This window comes from Brachyhypopomus gauderio, chromosome 10 (assembly GCF_052324685.1).
Source record: "Brachyhypopomus gauderio isolate BG-103 chromosome 10, BGAUD_0.2, whole genome shotgun sequence".
Taxonomy (NCBI): domain Eukaryota; kingdom Metazoa; phylum Chordata; class Actinopteri; order Gymnotiformes; family Hypopomidae; genus Brachyhypopomus; species Brachyhypopomus gauderio.
Genome location: NC_135220.1, coordinates 2,701,329 through 2,722,852, shown reverse-complemented (window position 1 = coordinate 2,722,852; position 21,524 = coordinate 2,701,329). Strand labels below are relative to the sequence as shown.

At 43.8% G+C, this 21,524-nt stretch overlaps 1 protein-coding gene across 1 annotated transcript; it reads right to left on the bottom strand.

The window, feature by feature from the left end:
- Positions 1 to 11,578: 11,578 nt before the first annotated feature.
- On the bottom strand, positions 11,579 to 16,193 carry LOC143525128 (urokinase plasminogen activator surface receptor-like). The gene is made up of 5 exons (XM_077018710.1): positions 16,036 to 16,193; positions 15,653 to 15,757; positions 13,265 to 13,411; positions 12,839 to 12,949; positions 11,579 to 11,978 (listed from the first exon to the last, which is right to left on the bottom strand). Exons 1-5 carry the CDS (start codon positions 16,082 to 16,084, stop codon positions 11,782 to 11,784), a joined length of 609 nt encoding a protein of 202 aa, XP_076874825.1. The 5' UTR covers positions 16,085 to 16,193; the 3' UTR covers positions 11,579 to 11,781.
- Positions 16,194 to 21,524: the final 5,331 nt, after the last annotated feature.

Genomic DNA, 21,524 nt, shown 5'->3' with positions numbered 1-21,524 from the left:
CCTGTTGGCACCCCGGGACGGGTAGTGCCCTTGGAGGGGGCGTCTGTCACGTTGAGGACCCCGGCCCCTCCCCTTTGGGCGTGTGTAAACGTGGTCCACGTGCTTTGTCTGCGTCAGTGGAACTTCGTGGTGACGGCTTGTCATGTGAATAATGTGTCTCACCTGTGAATCGTATCGTAATCACATGGGGCTAATGTGGTTTGTCTATTTAATGTGCGCTCGCGCAGTGTCCTGTGCTCGTCGTTGTCTAAGTCTACACGTAGTGTGTGTCTGCCTAAGTGTTACTCGTGCGCTATTGCACAATTCATATGACAATTAAAAGTGACGTCAGTCGAAAAACAAGGATTCTGTGTCTCGTCCTTCGCCGACCCACGAGCGTCACATATAGTAAATATAGTAATGTAATATTATATCATGTAATATAATATAATATATAAGCCTTTGAAAAGACTATAAAAAGAATGTAACAGAATATATGCAATATAGTATAGTATAATATAATATAAAAATATTTATATATATTATAAAATAATATAATGCAGTATAAAGGGCAATGAGCCTTTAAAAAGGCTGTTGGTTACTGATCTGGTAAAAAGTTGTAGCAAGGTAAAAGTTGTAGTAAATGCACAGAGCAAGTTCACAAGCTTGAACTGTCTGAATGTGAGGAGTTTTGATACTGGCAGGGGGTTTTATATAGATCTTGCATATTCACTTGTAAGTTCTCGCAACACCTGATTGGCTCAGTGTGATGTGCGGAGGAACGGACACGACACGTAGCAGATGGGTGCAAACACAACTTTACTCAACAATAAACACGTAGCTTCACTGCGGTGGCGCAAGCACAACAAAGTGACACTCACACTGGCATGAAACTTAGACAAAGACGAGCACACGACACTGCGCGAACGCACATTAAATAAGTGAGTTACACAGACCCATGTGACCTCGAGACAAGGCACAGGTGTAACAAACGAACACGCTCACAAACAACCCACACCCACGGAAGTACAAACATGGACATAACAGCACGCAGACGACGTCATGACACGCCCACAGGGAAGGGTCCGGAGCTGTCACCGTGACAGAACCCTCCGCCAGGGGCTCGCTACTCCCGGAGCTTCCCGCGTAGCCGGGAAGCCCCGAACCAACACCGACGGGGCAGGTCCGGAGCCGCCGGGATCGTGAGCCTCCGAGAGCCGTCACCCCCGACGGCGGGAACCGCCGCGAACAGCTCTAGCACACCCTCCCTGGGAAGACAGGGGTGTTACGAGCTGGTCTAGGACAGACCGCAACATAATATGAATCTAACGGCGTTGGGGGTATATCTGGCTTCCCGAGTACATTCTTGTGTGCTTAGATATACTTAAACTCAATAACCAGCGTCAAGTCATTGTCTTTGCGCTTTTTAATGGGTCACATCCGTGCATAATACAACGGAAAACATAAACAGATGATAAAGGTACTTCAACTCAAGAAACAAAGCACCTCACTAATGAAACATATGTGTATATTAAAAAAAGAAACAGACAAACCAACAAACAAACAAACAAAACAAACCACCATCAAATGAATATCAATACAAAAACTCCACCACAATTTATCACTAACATAAATTAATAATCAACCAATACAACCTTTATCTTGGATCTCACCCACAGTAGAGCACACAACAAGAAATAACAGTCAGGGACAACAATCAGGTCCACATCGGAAAGCCAGAACCACCAACAAGCAAAGCAAGTCCGAAACAAAGCCCCGCCTCTCTCTTCCTCCTGGGCCATCTTGGATCCTCTTTATAGCTGGTCCCCCCCTAGGGGTAGCCAATCCAAAAACACTCCTTGTTAACCTGCAACAAAACAAAACAACTCCAAGGCATGCATTTAGACAGAGTCGTAACACTCCCCCACCCAAAATAAAGAAAAACAAAACTCACATTTTGTTTTAATTTACTCATGACCGGAGCTATTTTAATAATGCTTTCAAATACGTTTAGGAAGTCTTATACTCTCGATAAGGCGTCTGCTACGATGTTCTCAGCACCTTTCTTGTGGTGAACCTCCAAATTGAAATCCTGAATCATTAAAAACCATCTCATCAACCGCTGATTTGTATTTCGCATCCTTGTCAAGAATATTAATGGATTATGGTCCGTATGAACCTCAACAGGCAACACACTGGAACCCAAGTACACCTCAAAGTGCTGCAAAGCCATTAAGAGGGCCAAAGCCTCTTTTTCGATAGTGCTATAACCAACCTGATGTTTCAAGAACTTTTTTGAGAAATAACATACAGGATGTTCAACTCCTTGCTCATCGTCCTGTAAGAGAACAGCACCAGCTCCGTAAGCACTGGCATCAACATCCAGTTTAAAAGGTTTTGTGAAATCAGGAGCAGTCAGGACTGGTGTACTGCACAAGAGAGACTTAATGGCCTTAAAAGCATGGTCACAATCGGTGGTCCACAGCAGTGTCTGTGAATATTTTAATAAATCCGTCAGGGGTGCAGCCACACTAGCGAAATTTTTGCAAAACCCACGGTAATACCCTGCCATACCTAAAAATCGCCGAAGATCACGTTTTGTAGCGGGTACCGGAAAATCAATAATGGCCTGTACTTTGGCTGCAAGAGGACATACTTCACCTTGCCCGACCAACTTTCCCAAATAAGACACTCTGGCCTTACCAAATTCACACTTGGCGAGATTTAGTGTAAGTTTGGCATCTTGTAAGCGACTAAAAACCTTTCCGAGATTCGTCATGTGCTCGTCCCAACTAGACGAATACACCACCACATCATCTAGATATATCTCACAATTTTCCACGTTCGCCAATACTTTCCACATCAACCTCTGGAAAGTCGCAGGTGCATTTCTTAAGCCAAATGGCATTACGGAGTATTGAAGGAAATGATCAGGCGTAACGAAGGCAGAAATTTCAGATGCTACAGGGGTTAGAGGAACTTGCCAATACCCCTTTAGTAGATCAAGTTTCGTTACGAATTTGGCTGCTCCGACTCTATCAATGCAATCCTCCATTCTTGGCAAAGGGAAGGAATCGGGTTTGGTAACTGCGTTAACTCTTCGATAGTCTGTACAAAATCTACTAGTTCCATCAGGCTTAGGCACTAGTAGACAGGGCGAACTCCAAGAGCTAATGCTAGGTGTAGCCAAACCATTGTCCAAAAGATACTCAACCTCTTTTTGCATTTTCTGGCGTTTTGTGGGATTAACACGATAAGCATGTTGTTTGATAGGTTGCTGCCCTTGCACATCAATATCGTGATAAAGCCAATCAGTTCGACCAGGAACATCAGAAAATAAAGAAAGGTGAGTATTAATCATCTCAATCACATCTTCCCGTTCTCTCTCACCAAGATGTAACAACTGGGAGTGTACAGTAGCCAAGAACTCAGAATTTAACAGGTGAGGAGTAAAAAGACTATCATCACGAAACGTGAGATCATCACTGCCAGACTGGTAGTCCAACCTGGTTATTGCCAACGCTGAAGTAACAGGGGTACCGTCAGAACCCTCACATGGTACCCGTTGAACATAAGATTTCAACATATTGATGTGGCAAACACGACTTTTTCTCCGTCGGTCGGGCGTGCTGATCACATAATCAGTATCACTTAACTTACGTTCCACCACATATGGACCTGAAAATTTTGCACACAAAGCTGAACCAGGAATAGGCAGTAACACAAGAACCTTGTCTCCCTTACGGAGTTCTCGGGGTACTGTCCTTTTATCAAAGCGAGCCTTCATGTTTGACTGGACCGATGACAAAGATGCTTTTGCAACATCATTAGCATGATGTAATCGTTCACGGAAATCACTCACGTATTCTAAAATATTACTTCTCTTCTGGTCATCTGCAACCAATTTTTCTCTGAGTAGTTTTAATGGCCCACGCACGGAGTGACCAAAAATCAAGTCTGCTGGACTAAATCCCAGAGATTCCTGCACTGATTCTCTTACGGCAAATAACAGAAATGGAACACCCTCATCCCATTCTCTTCCTGAGGTCAGACAATACTTGCGCAACATGGCTTTAAATGTTTGGTGAAATCGTTCAAGTGCACCCTGAGACTCGGGATGGTAAGCACTTGACATACGATGTTCAATTTGTAACAATTTCATCACCTGATTAAACAAACGCGAAGTGAAGTTTGATCCCTGATCAGTCTGAATGCGTTTGGGTAGCCCAAACGTAGAGAAGAATCTGACTAACGCTTTCACGATACCTTTTACTTTCAGGTTGCGTAGAGGTATAGCCTCAGGATATCGGGTAGCTGTGCACATGAGAGAAAGCAAATACATATTACCAGACTTGGTTTTAGGTAGGGGTCCAACACAGTCGATAATAAGCTGTTCAAATGGCGCCCCCAACACAGGAATTGGATGGAGTGGAGCCAATGGAATGGTTTGATTAGGTTTACCAGCGACTTGACAGGCATGACATGAACGACAGTAAGCTACAACATCACGTTTCAGACCTGGCCAAAAGAAATAACGCAAGATTCTATGATAGGTCTTTCGGATTCCCAGGTGACCTGACATTACATGGTCATGAGCTAGACTAAGTATCTGCTGCCTATAGCTAGTAGGAACAACGAGCTGATAAATAGCATTCCACTCCGTCGTCTCATGTGAAGGGGACCATTTTCTCAACAATAATCCATTCTGATGGAAGTACGTTACAACATGTTGTGGCAATTCCTCCTCAGTAACAGCTTTTATCCGACAACAGTTTAAAGAAGAATCTTTACACTGTTCCTCAATTAGTGACTCCCGTCCGAACTTTACATCTAACCCCACATCTATTTCACTTGAGTCACCATCCGATACCTTATATGGCAGAACTTCACAACCAACCTTCGTCCCCGTATCAGGTTTGGATGACGCCAAAAATGTCTCAGAGAGATCAATCTGATCTGCAAACTTGCGTGCCTGCGCACGAGTCACTACACAAGCAGGAAACACAGTTGGATCCAATGAAACGGATGAAACAGGTTCATCTATAACCTCAGGCACAGAACTGACTTTACCCCCTGCCAAATCATTCCCCAAAATAAACTGAACTCCCTTCATAGGAAATTGAGATCGGATTCCTACCCTCACTTCACCCGTCACCAACCGAGATTTAAGATGGACATTATGCAGAGGAACCCTACATACCCCTAATTCAATGCCTTGGATCAGGATATCCGATCCACAAGCAGACAAACCTGAAAAAGGCAGAACTGACTCAAGGATAAAGGATTGTGCAGCCCCCGTGTCTCGTAATATTTTAATAGACACTTGATCTGCAACGTCACCAGTCAGTGAAACTACCCCGTCCATAACAAATGGTTCATATACAGAATCATACACATGTTCATCAGGCACAACATTCAAGACATCGGCAACAAACCCAACTGTTTTAGGTACTGACACATAGCGTTTTGGTTGAGAGAGAGGTGGCTTTGTTTCCAACATAGGACATGATGCAATTAAATGATCGGTTTTCTTACAATAAAAACAAGCACGAAGACCATTATTCTCATAGCGAGCCGAATTGGGACTTTTACCGGAATTCTGAGCACTCCTTGAGCGAAATCGCCAAGACGGGCTCGGATCTGAACGAGCTACGGAAAACACATTTTTGTGAGTCAACACAAATTCGTCAGCAAACACAGCTGCCTGTGACAAGGATGACACCTTTTGCTCATTTAAATACACGACAAGACGCTCAGGCAAGCCATTCTTAAACGCTTCCAAAAGCATCAGTTCTTTTAATTGTAGGAAATTCTCAACTTTACTGGCTACACACCATTTTTCAAATAGAACCATCATTTCTCTGGCGAATTCCACAAAGGTCTGGTTGGCAGTTTTGGCATGGTTGCGAAACTTTTGTCTATACGCTTCAGGCACGAGTTCATATGCACGCAAAACGGTGGCTTTGACTACGTTGTAATCGAGACTCTGTTCGATAGTTAATGCAGCACAAACCTCCTGTGCTTTTCCCACCAGTTTGCATTGCAGGAGTAACGTCCAGACATCTTTAGGCCACTGAAGAGCGGTGGCTACACGCTCAAAGGCTGCAAAATATGAGTCAACCTCTGTCTCTCTAAATGGCGGAACAAGGTTAATGTTTTTACTCACATCAAACACCGGCGACACGCGAACAGGTGCATCAACACGAGTCCCAGCAGAAGCAAAAGGAGGAGAAGTAGCAGCACGCAAACGGAGCAATTCCGTCTCATGTTCCTGACGCTTCACTGCCAACTTCAATTCCTCCAAGCGTATACTCAACTGTAGATCAACAGAACCCAAAAGTTGAGGTGCACCTTCAGAAACAGGTGTAGAAGCAGAAGCGGCCGTAGCAGAGACTACCCCACCACAAGCAGTCCCACCACGACCTACACTAGGAGAGGAAGGAGGTGTTACCCGCACCTCAATTAATACATCCTCATCATGCTCATGGGCAATACCAGGCAAAGCAGACTCAGGCACAGCAGGCAAAACACCGTCCTCCACCAGACGATCATACACAGCAGTCCTCACCACACTCTTACGAGCGGAACGCGAAACATTAACATTATAGAATCCAGCCAACAGAAGCAACTCTTCCTTACGACACATCTCAAAGGCACGCAAAGACGGAGCCAAAACGAATTTCTCAAGTTCAAAAGCCATGTCAATGAAAGAACGTGCAGGCCCACAAAAATACCCACACACCCAAAAAAAGACGAGCCCCCACTTTATGTTACGAGCTGGTCTAGGACAGACCGCAACATAATATGAATCTAACGGCGTTGGGGGTATATCTGGCTTCCCGAGTACATTCTTGTGTGCTTAGATATACTTAAACTCAATAACCAGCGTCAAGTCATTGTCTTTGCGCTTTTTAATGGGTCACATCCGTGCATAATACAACGGAAAACATAAACAGATGATAAAGGTACTTCAACTCAAGAAACAAAGCACCTCACTAATGAAACATATGTGTATATTAAAAAAAGAAACAGACAAACCAACAAACAAACAAACAAAACAAACCACCATCAAATGAATATCAATACAAAAACTCCACCACAATTTATCACTAACATAAATTAATAATCAACCAATACAACCTTTATCTTGGATCTCACCCACAGTAGAGCACACAACAAGAAATAACAGTCAGGGACAACAATCAGGTCCACATCGGAAAGCCAGAACCACCAACAAGCAACAAGTCCGAAACAAAGCCCCGCCTCTCTCTTCCTCCTGGGCCATCTTGGATCCTCTTTATAGCTGGTCCCCCCCTAGGGCTAGCCAATCCAAAAACACTCCTTGTTAACCTGCAACAAAACAAAACAACTCCAAGGCATGCATTTAGACAGAGTCGTAACAGGGGAGAAAACATTAAACAATGGCACGCTGACAAACACACACACTGGAACATGAAACACCAATGGCACAAAAGGGAACAGTGGGTTAGGGAGACACAAAGGGACAGACAGAAACACCGGAACACAAACATTCAGTCCCGAAGCCAGGCTTCCCGCCTGAGGCAACGCCGGTAGCGGCGCGAAGGCTCCGGGGGCTGGAGACGCTGCAGCAGGCGGTGCTCCTCCCGCCTGTTGCGCCTGCTCACCGCCAGGTGCCGCACGGCCAGCGGACGCGCTGGGTGGAGCGCGACTGGTCGACCGCTTTGGGGCAGTCCCTCTGGCGGGCGCTCGAGGTGCAGCGTGACTGTCCGACCGCTTGGGGGCAGTCCCTCTGGCGGGCGCTCAAGGTGCAGCGTGACTGGCCGACCGCTTGGGGGCGGTCCCTCTGGCGAGCGCTCGAGGTGCAGCGTGACTGTCCGACCGCTTGGGGGGCGTGTTTCGGGCGAACGCGCGAGGTGCAGCGCGGCTTGCGGCCCGTTTGGATGCAGCGAAACCGGCGGGGGTCGCGGCGACCCACCCCCTGGGTCCGCGGCCCCCTCCGTTGCCAGGCCAGCCCCCTCTGGAGCCGGTATCGGGGGTGGTGTCCATCTCCGGCTCCTCCTCCTCGGCCACGCTCCAGTCCATGGACCGAGCGGGGGTCTCGCATCGGGAGTGTTCCATGGGCTCCTCCTCGCAGGAATCCCCACTCTCCGATGCGATCGAACTGTCCGGTCCGCTCCCGCCTCCCTTGTATACTGTCGGGAGCGAACACACCGACGGAGGGCTCTCCCCCTCGCTCTCCTCGCAGTAGTCGGAGGGAAGGGGACTGACGTCATCCCCCCCGTAGCGAACGGTGCTCTCCGAGCAAACCGACGGGGAGTACCCCTCTGCCTCTGAGTCCACCTCTGTCGCCTCACTCTCAGATGGCGGAGCACTGATGTCTTCCTCCCCGTAGCAGACCGTGCTCCGTGAGCACACTGACGGGGAATACTCCTCCTCCTCGGAGTCCGTCCCCTCCGTCTCACCCTCCGACGGTGGGAGACTGTCTTCCTCACCTCCGTAATCCACCGTGCTCTTCGAACACATTGAGGGGGGATAGGACTCTTCCTCCTCGGGAGGGGTGAGGGAAAAGGCGCCCATGCCCACCCAAAACGGCTCATCGGTCTCTTCTTCCTCGGGGAAGACCGAGAGCAGTGCGCTATCCTCTCCCTGCTCTGCGCTCTCGGGCACTGGCACGGGAGAAGACGCGTGCGGGGGTTTGTTCCTGCCGCCTCTCACCGCCCGGTGCGGGGGCTCTAGGGACGCGGCGAGGTCCTGGTCCCTCCACATGCGGACCGCGGATTGACGTAGGTGTTCTGCCATCTCCGCGTCCTCCGCTTCCCGAGCCGCGCAGAGCATGTACGCGCACAACGGGTTCCTCATCATCTCCTGCGGGGACAGGGGCTTCGTGGTGACGGACCGGGGAAGAGCCGTGGTGGCGACGGCTCTTTCTCCTCCCTTTAGGCGCCCGGGTGGCGTATCCAGGCATACCTCTTTATCTTTGGCTCGTCTTTCTGTGATGTGCGGAGGAACGGACACGACACGTAGCAGATGGGTGCAAACACAACTTTACTCAACAATAAACACGTAGCTTCACTGCGGTGGCGCAAGCACAACAAAGTGACACTCACACTGGCATGAAACTTAGACAAAGACGAGCACACGACACTGCGCGAACGCACATTAAATAAGTGAGTTACACAGACCCATGTGACCTCGAGACAAGGCACAGGTGTAACAAACGAACACGCTCACAAACAACCCACACCCACGGAAGTACAAACATGGACATAACAGCACGCAGACGACGTCATGACACGCCCACAGGGAAGGGTCCGGAGCTGTCACCGTGACACTCAGCCCCCGTGGGAATTTAGGGCAATGTAACAATTTTTCACCACTGAGTGAGAGGGTGGGGGAGGGGCAGCCACTATCTACTACAAAAACATGTCTTGAAACATGTCAAGTCATGTCAACCTGTCATTGAATAAGAAGCTGAATAAAATATTTTTTCCAATAAATAATCCTCAAACTAAATATGAGGGTTACACGCATACGCAGCCACAGCTACTACAACAAAACCACTTGCTGTTTCATCATCTGTCACCAAACCAAAATTGTGCTACTCAGTAAAATTAGCTTGCAGTTCTGTTGTATGAAAAAGCACTTTTCCTTTCATGCATTCCTTCAGAACTAGAGTGACCACTGGTCTCTTTACTGTTGTTTATTAAAGGGGAAACATGAAACTAGTCAAAGGCTTGTTGTTTTCACATAAGTGAAATCACACCCTTGGCCAAATTCACTCAATTTAATCGGAGTCAAAGATAGCATTCATCAGACAAACTGCTTGTCTTAAATTTAAATAATTGCAAAATTGCTAAATTAATTTGTGTCTCTGCACCTTAAGAGAAATTGAACATAATAATTTTGAAGCAATACAAATTCAGAAACATTAAGTAAGGGCCTGAATTTGTAGGTCCCTAGAAAGTCAAGGAGCCATGGTAAACTACTTCTATGGAAGTCAAGGGCCCCATATCAGGGGCCCTCGTGATCAAAGGCCCTCTAATGGTATGCCCTGCTCTTCTCTAGGGCCCCCTGGTAGGGGCTCTCATAACCAGGGCCCTCTAAAAATATGCTCCCTTCTTTCCTAGGACCCCTAATAGCCAGAAGTCGAAGTCAGAGCAGTGCCACAACGCCTCATCCATTTTCCTAAGGGGCCCAAAAGCATGGCTAGGGCCCCCAAAAGCATGGCTAGGGCCCAAAAGCATGGCTAGGGCCCCCAAAAGCATGGCTAGGGCCCCCAAGAGGCCCTGGTGTCAAAGTCCCTAATAGTCAGAGGATCCTTAAAATGGAGGGCCCTCGGAAATAAAAATATATTGTACCATAAATGTTGATAGGCATCGCAAAAAGTTTTCGGCCAGGTCCCCCCCGGGGCCCCCTGACCTCAAGGGCCCCTGGGCGCTGGCCCCACTGGCCCGGTCAGTAATCCAGCCATGCCCCTCCCCACTCCCCCTCCGGCCTGCACTCACACTGGCTTCATCAACCCGGCCCGAGCACGCTTACGTCATCACAACGGCGCTTTATTTGGAAAAAAAGCGCGCTCGCACAAAACTACGGAGTTCACGATTCTCTTTTTATTGTATTTTTGGAATCGTTTTGGGAGTGCAGAAACACAGTGCAAGCACAGATTTATCGATAATTTAACACGATTGTCTGCTAATCACTTTGCCGCTATGACTGTTTAACGTGAGCGTCGCATCACTGACGCCATGTTTGAGTTCCAGCTAAATGAACCAATCAGACGAGGCACCAAGCGGGCCCGGGCACGGATAGCGCTCACACTAGCCAAACGAACCGTGCTTCGGCAGGGAACCGTGCCCGGGCCCGGATCACAGAGCCTAGTGTGAGTACGCCCTAAGGCGTTGGCCCCACCACATAGACAAGATCACACAAGATGATTGAAGCTGGATTTATTGTAGAATACTAATATAAATAAATAAATAGATGTAAAAACACATTTTTCGAGAAATGTTTCTCGTTGTCTTCTCCTTGTCCTTAAAAATTTATTTGATTATTTTGAATTTCTGCATGTGGATTTATTCATCTGCATGAAGTTTTTATTTCTTGATTCAGACATAGAAAGTTAAATGCTCACGTGAACTATACCAAATACTCTAAATGTAAATGTAGTCAGCTATAGAACTATGAAAATGTGCTAGAAAAAATTTATTGGTTTTTAAAAACTGATAAGCTGTAATTGGTCAACATAAAGGACCAGCCTGTAGAAGTGTAGTTGGTGTGAAACTTAGAAATGTAAGCTTTGGTATTGGTTCTCACAGGAAAAGACAGGTTGTTGCCCCATTGTCACTTGTATACTGTCATTTAACTACACAGTGTGAAACAAATGTTCAGTGATACACTTAGGTTAGGAACTTCTAATTAATTAACCTTGAAAATCGGAGGAGCCTAAGTGACTCATGATGTCATTCTGAAAGGTGATAATACTGTATTATACATCTGTAATACTAGATGTTTGAGGTCCATTCAAGGAAAAGGAAGAAAACACAGTGCACAATAGTATGAAATTCAGTTCTTCAGTTTGTCCCACATATATGAAAAGATGAGCTTTGGAAAGAGCATGTAGATGAGAAAGACCCCGTTTATTCACTGGATGTTCCAAACAACTGAAGGAAATACAACACATTAACATGAAATTAAAGGAACACGTTGAAATGGAGAGAATATACCACATTGTAAGATTGTACCATTGTATGCCTGTTCAATATTTAATCTTTCCTGGAATAAACACCAGTTTGTGTAGAACAACCATTTATCAAAATGAGCTCAGTGGAAGAAGGAGGGCAGTAGAGGTCCCAGCATGAGGAGGAAGCTCAGATTAACCATGTTTCCACTGTTACACAGGTTCCCCACACAGCAGCTCATTTTCGTCATGCCCACGGACTGCTGGAGAGATGAAATCCCATCGCAAAAGCTTTTGGTTGCACATCCCTTCATAGCAGTCTTTGTACCTCCTACATCAACTACAGTGGGGGGGGGGGGGGTGTTAAAGGGTGAAAAATGAGAGTGAGATTGTGGTATTTGTCATATGTATATTAATGTTTTGAAATAATCAGCAGACATCTGATGGGCCTAGAAGTATCATTTATTCATCCATCACTGACTCTGACATGAGTGTACATGTGCAAACTGCATTATTCATCGATACAATAACAATGTAAATTGTAATCTATTTTTTCCATATTTATACAAACCCTACTACATTTTTATATATATATATATATATAGTCGTCATGCCTTGTCATTCTCACATTGTCCGTATGTGAAGGAATATTTTATCTTCTTAGGTTTGCTGTAACTCATTGTGTCCTCTAATGTTCTCTGTGACCCCTGACACCCTATTTGACACCTCTTCCCCTCCTCCTGTATGTTCTCTGTGTGTGTACCAGAGACGGCTTATCATTTCCTCTCCAGGTGCTGTGCTTCCTGTCTGATATGCTGCATATTTATGAATTATGTTCTGTCTTCTCAAAGCCCACTTGAGGAGAATGCATTTGTTTCCATATATGGTAGAATATATTACATATGTTAGACTAGCCTCATTGAGCCCACCCTGTTGCTTGCACGCATAGGGCTGGTCTTGGTATGTATAAGTAAGAGGAGCGCCCTCTTATCTTTGAACATTTGGGATACAGCCTGCCTGTGTGAATAAACTCCTCTTGCTGCTAGGAGTAGTTTGTTCCTCATTTGTGTTACGTGAAGCTGTAAATCTTAATTGCACAAGCCCTTTTTATAAAGATCGATCTACTCAACATCTCTGATTGCACCATGCCCGTGTCATTACACTAACATTTGGAGATTAAGAACATAAAGACATTTTCACCTGATGTGCTGATACACTGATTTTCATCTCCCTGACATGTGATGGTTCCTGAGCAGGTGTGACCATCACAGGTGTAGCAGCGTTTCCCATTGGGAGGTTTATCTGGTAGAGCTTAACACAAGTTCAACATTTGGGTCAGCAAATTTTTGACCATAAAATGTCAATTTACAAAATTGATTCTTAATCCTAATTACTTTCACACAATTTGCAGTAAAGAATTTAGAAACTTTTCAAACTGCTATCAAAGTAAATGTGTTAGAACATGTAAGCACATTAACAATATACCACTGACCTTAGTTTTATATGTCTATAATGCCTACAGGGCATCTCGTCAGTGACTAAAATGTCTTTCACTATATATTCAGTTTGGAAAGTATAAAGACTAAATAACATGGTCAATCTTCCTTCTTCTTTGAAAGGTTTTACCTGATACTGTTTGGCTGTTGCAGAGATCCGTTTTGCAGCATTTAGTACCCAGAACTGTTTTCACAATTCCCAGGTTTAAACTCCCATTGATACACTCAGCAGGGGCAGCGCAAGACTTCAATTGCAAATCCACCAGTGGTGCACCACCTGAAGAAAATCAAAATGGAGGTATGTGTTGTAAACTGTAGATACTTCATGGATATACAGCAGTGGCGATTGCTCTAAGACTGCAAGGGAAGCTCAGCTTCCCCTAAAATGTCAAAAAATAAGTGATCAAACATATACTGTTGTGTGTACATGTCATTGACTAAATATGCGCTACAACGCGCTCAACGTTTGTTCAGAATCAGCTTCTTATCACTGGTAACGACACGGCTTTCCTAGTCCCGCAGCTTCACGGTGCTTTAAACGCTGTGGACGCTGAGCTACAGAACTCTACAGAGTTCAAAGAGTGCAGCGAAACGAGACGAGCCATTGGATAAATGCTGGGCTTTGTCCCGCACATCGGACGCTCAGCGTCTCTGGGGGTCTATGGGCTGGCCCGGACGCTCAGCTTCTGCATGATGATTGGATGATCTGTCTGAGGCTGAATCCCTTTTTGATTGACAGCGAAATGAGCGAATCAGCGATCTTTTGGTGTAAACCTCCGCGGGAGCGTTTAATTTTATTTTTTTAAATATTCATTCTGTTTTGAGTTGAACCGGAGATTTTCCTAATCCTCTTAGCGGCATTTTCTTCATTAAAAGAAACGAAGAAAGAAACGTTTCTTGTTGGTACGACAGGGTCACAGAACATTTTCTTGAAAATGAACGGGTAGAATTTACGTATAAATAAACCGACACATTTTATGATGTAGGCCGAAATTGAGCTTCCCCTCCTTGAAGGACCAGGATCCGCCACTGATATACAGTGTTGTGAAAAGAGTCGAATTTTTGCACATTTCAGTGACATATAAACAAACGTAAAAGAAATCGCTGGAGGACTTTGCTCCTACTTGGCCACAGCACTTCTGTAGGTACAGCACATCCCCGTGCTCCGAGCCCATCTCCTGCAAAAACATCTGGAACTGACGGTGATTCAGGCTACGCGCCCGGATGAAGGTCACCGTTTTCATGACCGTGGTCACATGTCATCCATCCCCAGTACCTTCCCACACAAAGCTTCTTGGTGGATAATGCAATGATACGTTATCAGAGGCGTGTGACAGTTCATTTTGTCCATTTTCCCCTTCATTAGTCCTACCAAGCCCACTTTTTCTCCACACATTGCCGGTGCACCGTCTGTAGTTAGTTTTCCCTGGGCAAAGCATTTTTACTTACAGATTTCTCCACCGCATCAAAAATGTCCTGTCCCGTTGTAGTTCCATGCGTAACAGCTACATCGGTCCTCAGTGACAGAAAGATCCGAATTTACGCCGCAAATAAAAATCGCTAACTGCGCTTTATCCATGATATCTGTGCTTTCATCAACGGCTAATGAAAAAGCTATGTAGTTGTGTGTTTCCTCGGCCAGCTGTGTTGCAAGATTTTCTGCTAGTTCTTTAACTCGGTCAGCGATGGTGTTTCTTGACAAACTGACATTTTTTAAAAGTCTGAATCTGGTCGGGACATACCTGTTCACAGACTTTTAGCATACACTTCTTCAAAAACGCTCCGTCCAAAAAAGATTTTGAAGCACGGGCGATTTCTTCAGCCACAATAAAACATGCTTTCACTGCCGCATTGTTTTGGGCTGTGGCTTTCATGAACAGATTCTGCTGCGACTTCAGTTTGCCTTTTAATTCATGTGCAATCTGTTGCTTTTCTTGAAGGCTAGCTTTGCCGTACTCCGAGTGGCTGACAGGTAGTCTATTTTGAGAATTAGGCAGACAAGTTTTCAGACAGGGAGATTCCATCGCTGAGTAGCAAAGGTGGGGGGCTTATACCCAGATCATACTATAAAGTACAGGTGGAGAAGTGTTTGTCAGAGACCTGCGCACAATGCTACAGAGTAGAGTAGTTGGGGTTTTGTGTATTCTCTCCAGAGATCTCTGTATTTTTACTTGCTTTTAATAAAAGGTTAAAGACTGGTAATGTTTTCTCTTGCATCAACGAACATGCTGCGCTAAGGTGAAAGGATCAAAGCGCTTCAGCATACCGGTCTTTCAACGTTAAGCACGAACATGTATTCACCTTCCCATCTTTGTTGAAACAGTATGTAAATGAGAAAATTAGATGTTCATATATAATCATATAAACTATATATAAATAATTCTTGTTGACATGTGCTCTCAAGTTTAGAATAGACATTTCTATTGTAGAAGATTAATTTGTTACATTACACAATAGGCTACTGTTAATATATTCTTTATTTTATGTCTTCTAAATTGTGATGTTGAATTATTCTTACCTCCTTGCATAGTGGAAGTCACACGGACAGTGGCACATTCACCAACACAGTCTATTTGTGGGCATGTTCCCTGTGATGTACACTGATAACATTTCAGTGCTAATGCTAGAAGAAAGTTCAGTATAAAGAGATGACCTTTTAAAAGCTTGCAGCATTAAAATAATCCTTTTCTTAAATGCAGTCTGCCCCATAAAATGCTGTGAATAACTTCTTCCCCAAATACAAAAAATAAAAATGTAAACATTAAATAATAGTAATAAAATAATAATACTTTGTACAAATTTACAAAAAAATTTTACATTTTAATTTAAGTTTATCTGATAACAATTTAAGGATTGTAGCTACAGTTAATAAGTCCATATATAAAAACATTTACACTGTACCTTTGTAGCAAAACAAGCAGGTGAGTATCAGGGTGAGCTGCAGACCCATCGTTGGTCATCTAGTTACTGGTCTTGAGATGGAGGGAGTAGACTGGTTTGATATGAATATTATCAGTGTGGGCGTGGCTTCCAGGGGGCTTGGAGTGGTTAGGTTTCATTTTGACAGAAATTCGCTTTCACTCCCATCCTTTTCTCTGAAATGAAAGTTGCATAATTTGAAATCAGTTTCATTCCAAATCAGTTAGTGATTATTTTTTGAGTCTTTCAAAATAATAGATTTTTACATTGCACATCACTGATTTGCACACAACCACTGTTCAGATGTTTTTGTTCAAAAAGAAATGCAAGCTTAATACAATACAATAACAAAAAAACAGATTCAGATGTTGGGCCAGTTTAAAATGTTTAACATGGACAATGTTTGGGTGACAGGTTCATCATGTTGAGCATCGAGGGGGAAAGTGAAGTTCACATCTGAACTTGAGACACATGCCGATGACCACAGAAGCGGTTCTGAGAGAAACAGTCAGCTCACTCAGTGTAGGATGAAAGATAAGCAGTTTTAGTTTTCCATGACATAACAACAAGGATGGGGGCCACACTCAGCTTACCTATAAAGAAGAGGCAGAAGCAGTCTGTCTCTCAGAGCTACACACTGAGCGACATGGACAGTAGTAGAGTAGAGTAGCTTAGGGTTTTGCTGTGTACTCTCCAGAGATGCGTCAATAAAACATCAAAAGACATTAGACTGGTGGTGTTTTCTTTTGCATCAACGAACACGCTGCACTAGATCAGAGGAGAACATAGCGCAACAGTTTAAGATTTTATTCCTGTTGTTTAAGTTTGAGCCCATGTTTTGATTCCTGTAGTTTAGTAATCTGGCTAAAGGGTATCTTGAATTCTGTGAACAGATGCAAAGCACTTTGTAAGTCGCTCTGGATAAGAACGTCTACTAAATGTCCTCAATGTAAATGTATTACAAAGATTCATATTTGTGGGTCAATCCACAAAACAAAACAACAACAAGCAGAAGTTGGAGAAAGGCCGTGTCAAAAGAGGGTGGCCTCAAACTTCCTCATTTGGTCGCACGCTATGTTATACTCTCTGAGAAAACAGAGTTTCTGTGTTTCAATCTTCCTTCCAAAAATGTGAGGGTGAAGTGTCTCACAGACCCACAGAAGAGCAAATACCTCTCTCTCTCTCTGTTGGAGAGAATTTTCTTTCAGTATCTTATCATTCTGCTGATTAAGAACACAGGAACCATCTCACCTTGGGAAAATCATGGAGGGGTCTGAAATTTTCATTTTAGGTGCATGTCCACTGTGAGAGACAAAAATAAATAAATCTGGAAATCACAATGCATGATTAAAAAAATTATTTATATTTGTGTCACTGCTGCAAATAAGTATTTGAACACCTGTGAAAATCAGTGTTAATATTCACTACAGTAGTCTTTGTTTGCAGTTACAGAGGTCAAACGTGTGTATAGTGCATCGTTTGTGCATACATGACATAATGTAACTTCATTGTTATTCTGGATGGCGGAGGATGTAATGTAGTAATGTAATATGACCACATTTGCGTTCATGCGATCACGGCGCTTTGGGTTCACCGCATGGGTTTAGCTAACTCATAAGTTAGTGGTTAGCATGTGGTTCCTAAGTTAGTTAATTTACAATGACTTGTTCCTTTACAATTTGTGTTATGTCTGGCCCTTATGGTTGTATGTGTTTGTTACCTTATAACTACAGTATTTGCATAGCGTATTATTTCGCTGTTACAAGTAGTTACATATTTCTTTGTACAGCTTTAAGTAATTAAGACTGTTTTGTTTGTGTTGCGGGTTCTTGAATAAAGACACCATACAGGATTCTTGAAGAGAATGACCTTTATCTAAGAATTACACTTAAGATTAATTTACCTCAGGAACTCTAGTTTTAACTGAACAGGTCCGTTGTATCTAATCCATGGAGAGGTAACTTAACTAAGAATGTCCAATCATATTGTTCATATCATTACATCTCCCTTTTCTTTAACTAAAAGTGTTATATGTAGACAGCTCATGCACATTTAAACGTTAACATCATGTTAACCTAACCGTTACTATAAATTATACTGTCTACATATACTCCATCACGCTCACGTCAGTCTGCAGATGCTCACCTTCTATTCGTACGCACTGCAAAACTCAATATGTATGGTAGAAGAGCATTTAGTGTTGTTGGTCCTAAGTTATGGAACTCCATCCCGCTGTACCTCCGCACATGTACATCCCTACCTACTTTTAAGAAGCTTTTAAAAACTTACCTTTTTAGTATTGCCTTCTTAAATATGTAGGTTCACTTATGTGTATGTGTTTATGTATATGTGTGTATGTGTGTGTCTCTTTTCTCATCTGCTGCTTCTTTCTAATATTTTATTTATTTTTTAATTTATTTTAAATTGTTGGTGATTTATTCTAATCCTTTTTAGTTTTATATAAACTCTTGTTGCTTATTCCCTTGTAAAGTGTCTTTGTGTGTCTTGAAAGGCGCTTATAAATAAAATTCTATTATTATTATTATTATATTATTATAAATTAAATCCATTACACTTCAATGTTTAACTATATTCCAGAAAGATTACCAACTCCTAACTACAACTAGTTTATGCAAGTACCAATTTTAAATCTGTTCAATTAGCCTTTTTGGTGGTTTCACATTCCTAGAGGATCTCCCGAGAGGTTGTTCTTGCATAGGGACTGATTCCGCTGATGATGGATTTTCAAGGTGTTGAGGTTGCTCAGTAGCTTCACCAGTTCTCTGATCTGCTTTAGCTGGTCCCAGGATGTCGCGACGATTCCTCCTCAGTGCAGCACCATCTTCGGTCTGAATGTCGTATGATCTTGGTTGAACTTCACTGAGGACAGTTGCTTTCTGTGCCCATGTGTTGGATTTGTCTTTAAGTCTCACCTGATCACCAATATGCAGTTCTGGCAAATTCTGTGTTCCTTTATCATAGTAAAACTTCTGTTTTGCTTTTTGCTGTTCCTTATACCTCTTTACTTTCTCCCCCTCCTTTGTTTTCAGCAAATCTTCTTTAATAGGCAGGTTCGATCTTAATTGACGTCCCATGAGGAGTCTTGCAGGTGACATGCCACACTCCAATGGTGTTGTGCGGTATACCAGCAGACTTTGGTAGTAGTCATCTTTACTGTCTTTTGCTTTGTACAGCAGCCTCTTCACAGTCTGAACTGATTTTTCCACTAGCCCATTCGACTGTGGGTAATAAGGACTTGATGTTGTATGCACAAAGTTCCATTCCTCAGCAAAGCGTCTAAAGTTCTCATTGGAGAATTGTGGTCCATTATCTGTGAAGACTTCGCTTGGCACTCCATGTCTTGCAAAAATAGCTTTCATGGATGTTATTACATTCACTGCTGTTGTAGTGTGCAGTCTACTAACCTCTGGATAAAGTGAGTAGTAATCGGTCACGACTAGGTAGTCATTTTCATCACACACAACCAGGTCAGCTTCCACTTTCTGATATGGTCTGTCGGGCACTGAGTGCGGCTTAAGTGGCTCAGCCGGATTGCTTGATTGATATCTCAGACATATTGAGCAATCAGACAGATGTCAGATGTCTTGATTGATCCGCGGCCAATACAGCACCTCACGTGCTCTTTTCCTACATTTTTCAATTCCAAGATGCCCTGCATGTATCTTCTTGAGCATTTCTTTCCGTAGGCTCCTTGGGATAACTATCTTACTGCCTTTGTAGATTATGTCGCCCACTACAGAGAGTTCTGCCCTGCAGTTCCAGTATTCTGTGATATCAGGTAAACAACACTGCTTGGTGTTGGGCCATCTCTCTATGATGATTTGATGCAGTATTTTCAGAGTTTTATCTCTGTTTGTCTCTATCTTTATCAGCTCCATCTTTACATCAGCAACTGGCAATGCACTTGTGATAATGTCCACATAAGCATTTACATCATCATTTATTTTACTGCTCACTGGCTCCTTCGGGCCAACTGCTCTTGACAATGTGTCCGCTGTGAACATCAGTTTCCCCGGTGTATATGTCACTGTCAAGGAGTATCGCTGCAGTCGAATCATCATCCTTTGAACTCTCAGTGGACAGTCATTGAGAGACTTTTGAAACAATGCAATTAACGGTTTATGATCAGTCTCAACACTTATTTCTTGACCTGACACAAACTGGTGAAATCTCTCACAGGCATATGTTATACTTAAAAGCTCTTTTTCAATTTGTGCATATCGCATTTCTGCATCTGTCATTGAGCGTGATGCATATGCAATCGGTTGCCAGCCGTCATACAGCTGTAGAAGAACAGCTCCAAGTCTGCTCTGAGATGCATCCGATGAGATCTTGATGGGCTTTGCTGGGTCATAAAATCTCAGCACCGGTTCCAATGTGAGCTGTCTTCAGATCTTCCCAAGCCTTCTCATGTTCCTGACTCCATTCCCACTCTGTTTTCTTTTCTGCTAGTTGTCTCAGTGGTGCCATGCATTCAGAGAGGTTGGGTATGAACTTTCCCATGTAGTTTATCATCCCATTAAATCTCTGCACATCCTTCTTACATAGCGGCCTTGGCATGTTTTCAATTGCTGGTACCTTTCTGGGATCAGGCCTAATGCCCTCACTGCTCAAGATGTCTCCAATAAATGTCAGTTTTACCCCAAGCTGGCATTTCTCTTTATTGAGTTTTAAGTTTGCTTTTCTTGTCACCTCTAAAACACTTTTCAATCTTTGGTCATGTTCAGATTTCGTACTTCCCCATACAACAATATCATCCATAGATGTGTCCACTCCTTGCAGATGTTCGTAGATCATGTGAATCGTCTTGTGATACATGTAACGACGGGTGCAGCGTGAAGGACGAGACACGGATCCTTGGTTTTAGCAACCGACGTCACTGCTTTATTTAAACGTGTTGCGCAAGACAGCGCATGAAGAAACACGTAACACTCACAACGTGTAAACTCAGACAAAGACGAGCACAAGACGTTGCGCGAATGCACATTAAATAGGTGGCAAACACCTACCCTCGTGATCTCGAGACAAGGCACAGGTGCGACTACGAACACGCTCACAAACAACCCACACCCACGGAAGTACATATATGGACATAACGACACGCAGACAACGAAACGGCACGCCCACAGGGAAGGGTCCGGAGCTGTGACCGTGACATTACACTGCTGAGGCTATACCAAATGGTAACTTCAACTGCCAAAATCCAGATGATGCATCTAGCTTGCTAAAGTACTTGGCATTTGCAAACTGTGACATTATCTCTTCTCTAGTGGGAAGTTTGAAATGTTCTCGCTTTATCGCTCTGTTCAAGTTTCTCGGATCCATACAGACTCTAAGCTTGCCATTCTTTTTATTGACTATGACTAGCGAACTCACCCAATCAGTTGGTTCGTCAATGCTTTCAATCACTTTCAGTCGTTCCATCCTGTCTAATTCTTCTTTCAGGGAAT

Bases quoted from the DNA above. Each gene is read 5' to 3' on its own strand.
- LOC143525128 (XM_077018710.1), bottom strand. From the start codon at position 16,084: ATGGGTCTGCAGCTCACCCTGATACTCACCTGCTTGTTTTGCTACAAA. The intron at 15,758-16,035 runs GTACAGTGTAAA...ACTTTCTTCTAG, and splicing joins CTGCTTGTTTTGCTACAAAG to CATTAGCACTGAAATGTTAT. The intron at 13,412-15,652 runs GTAAGAATAATT...GATTTTCTTCAG, and splicing joins GACTTCCACTATGCAAGGAG to GTGGTGCACCACTGGTGGAT.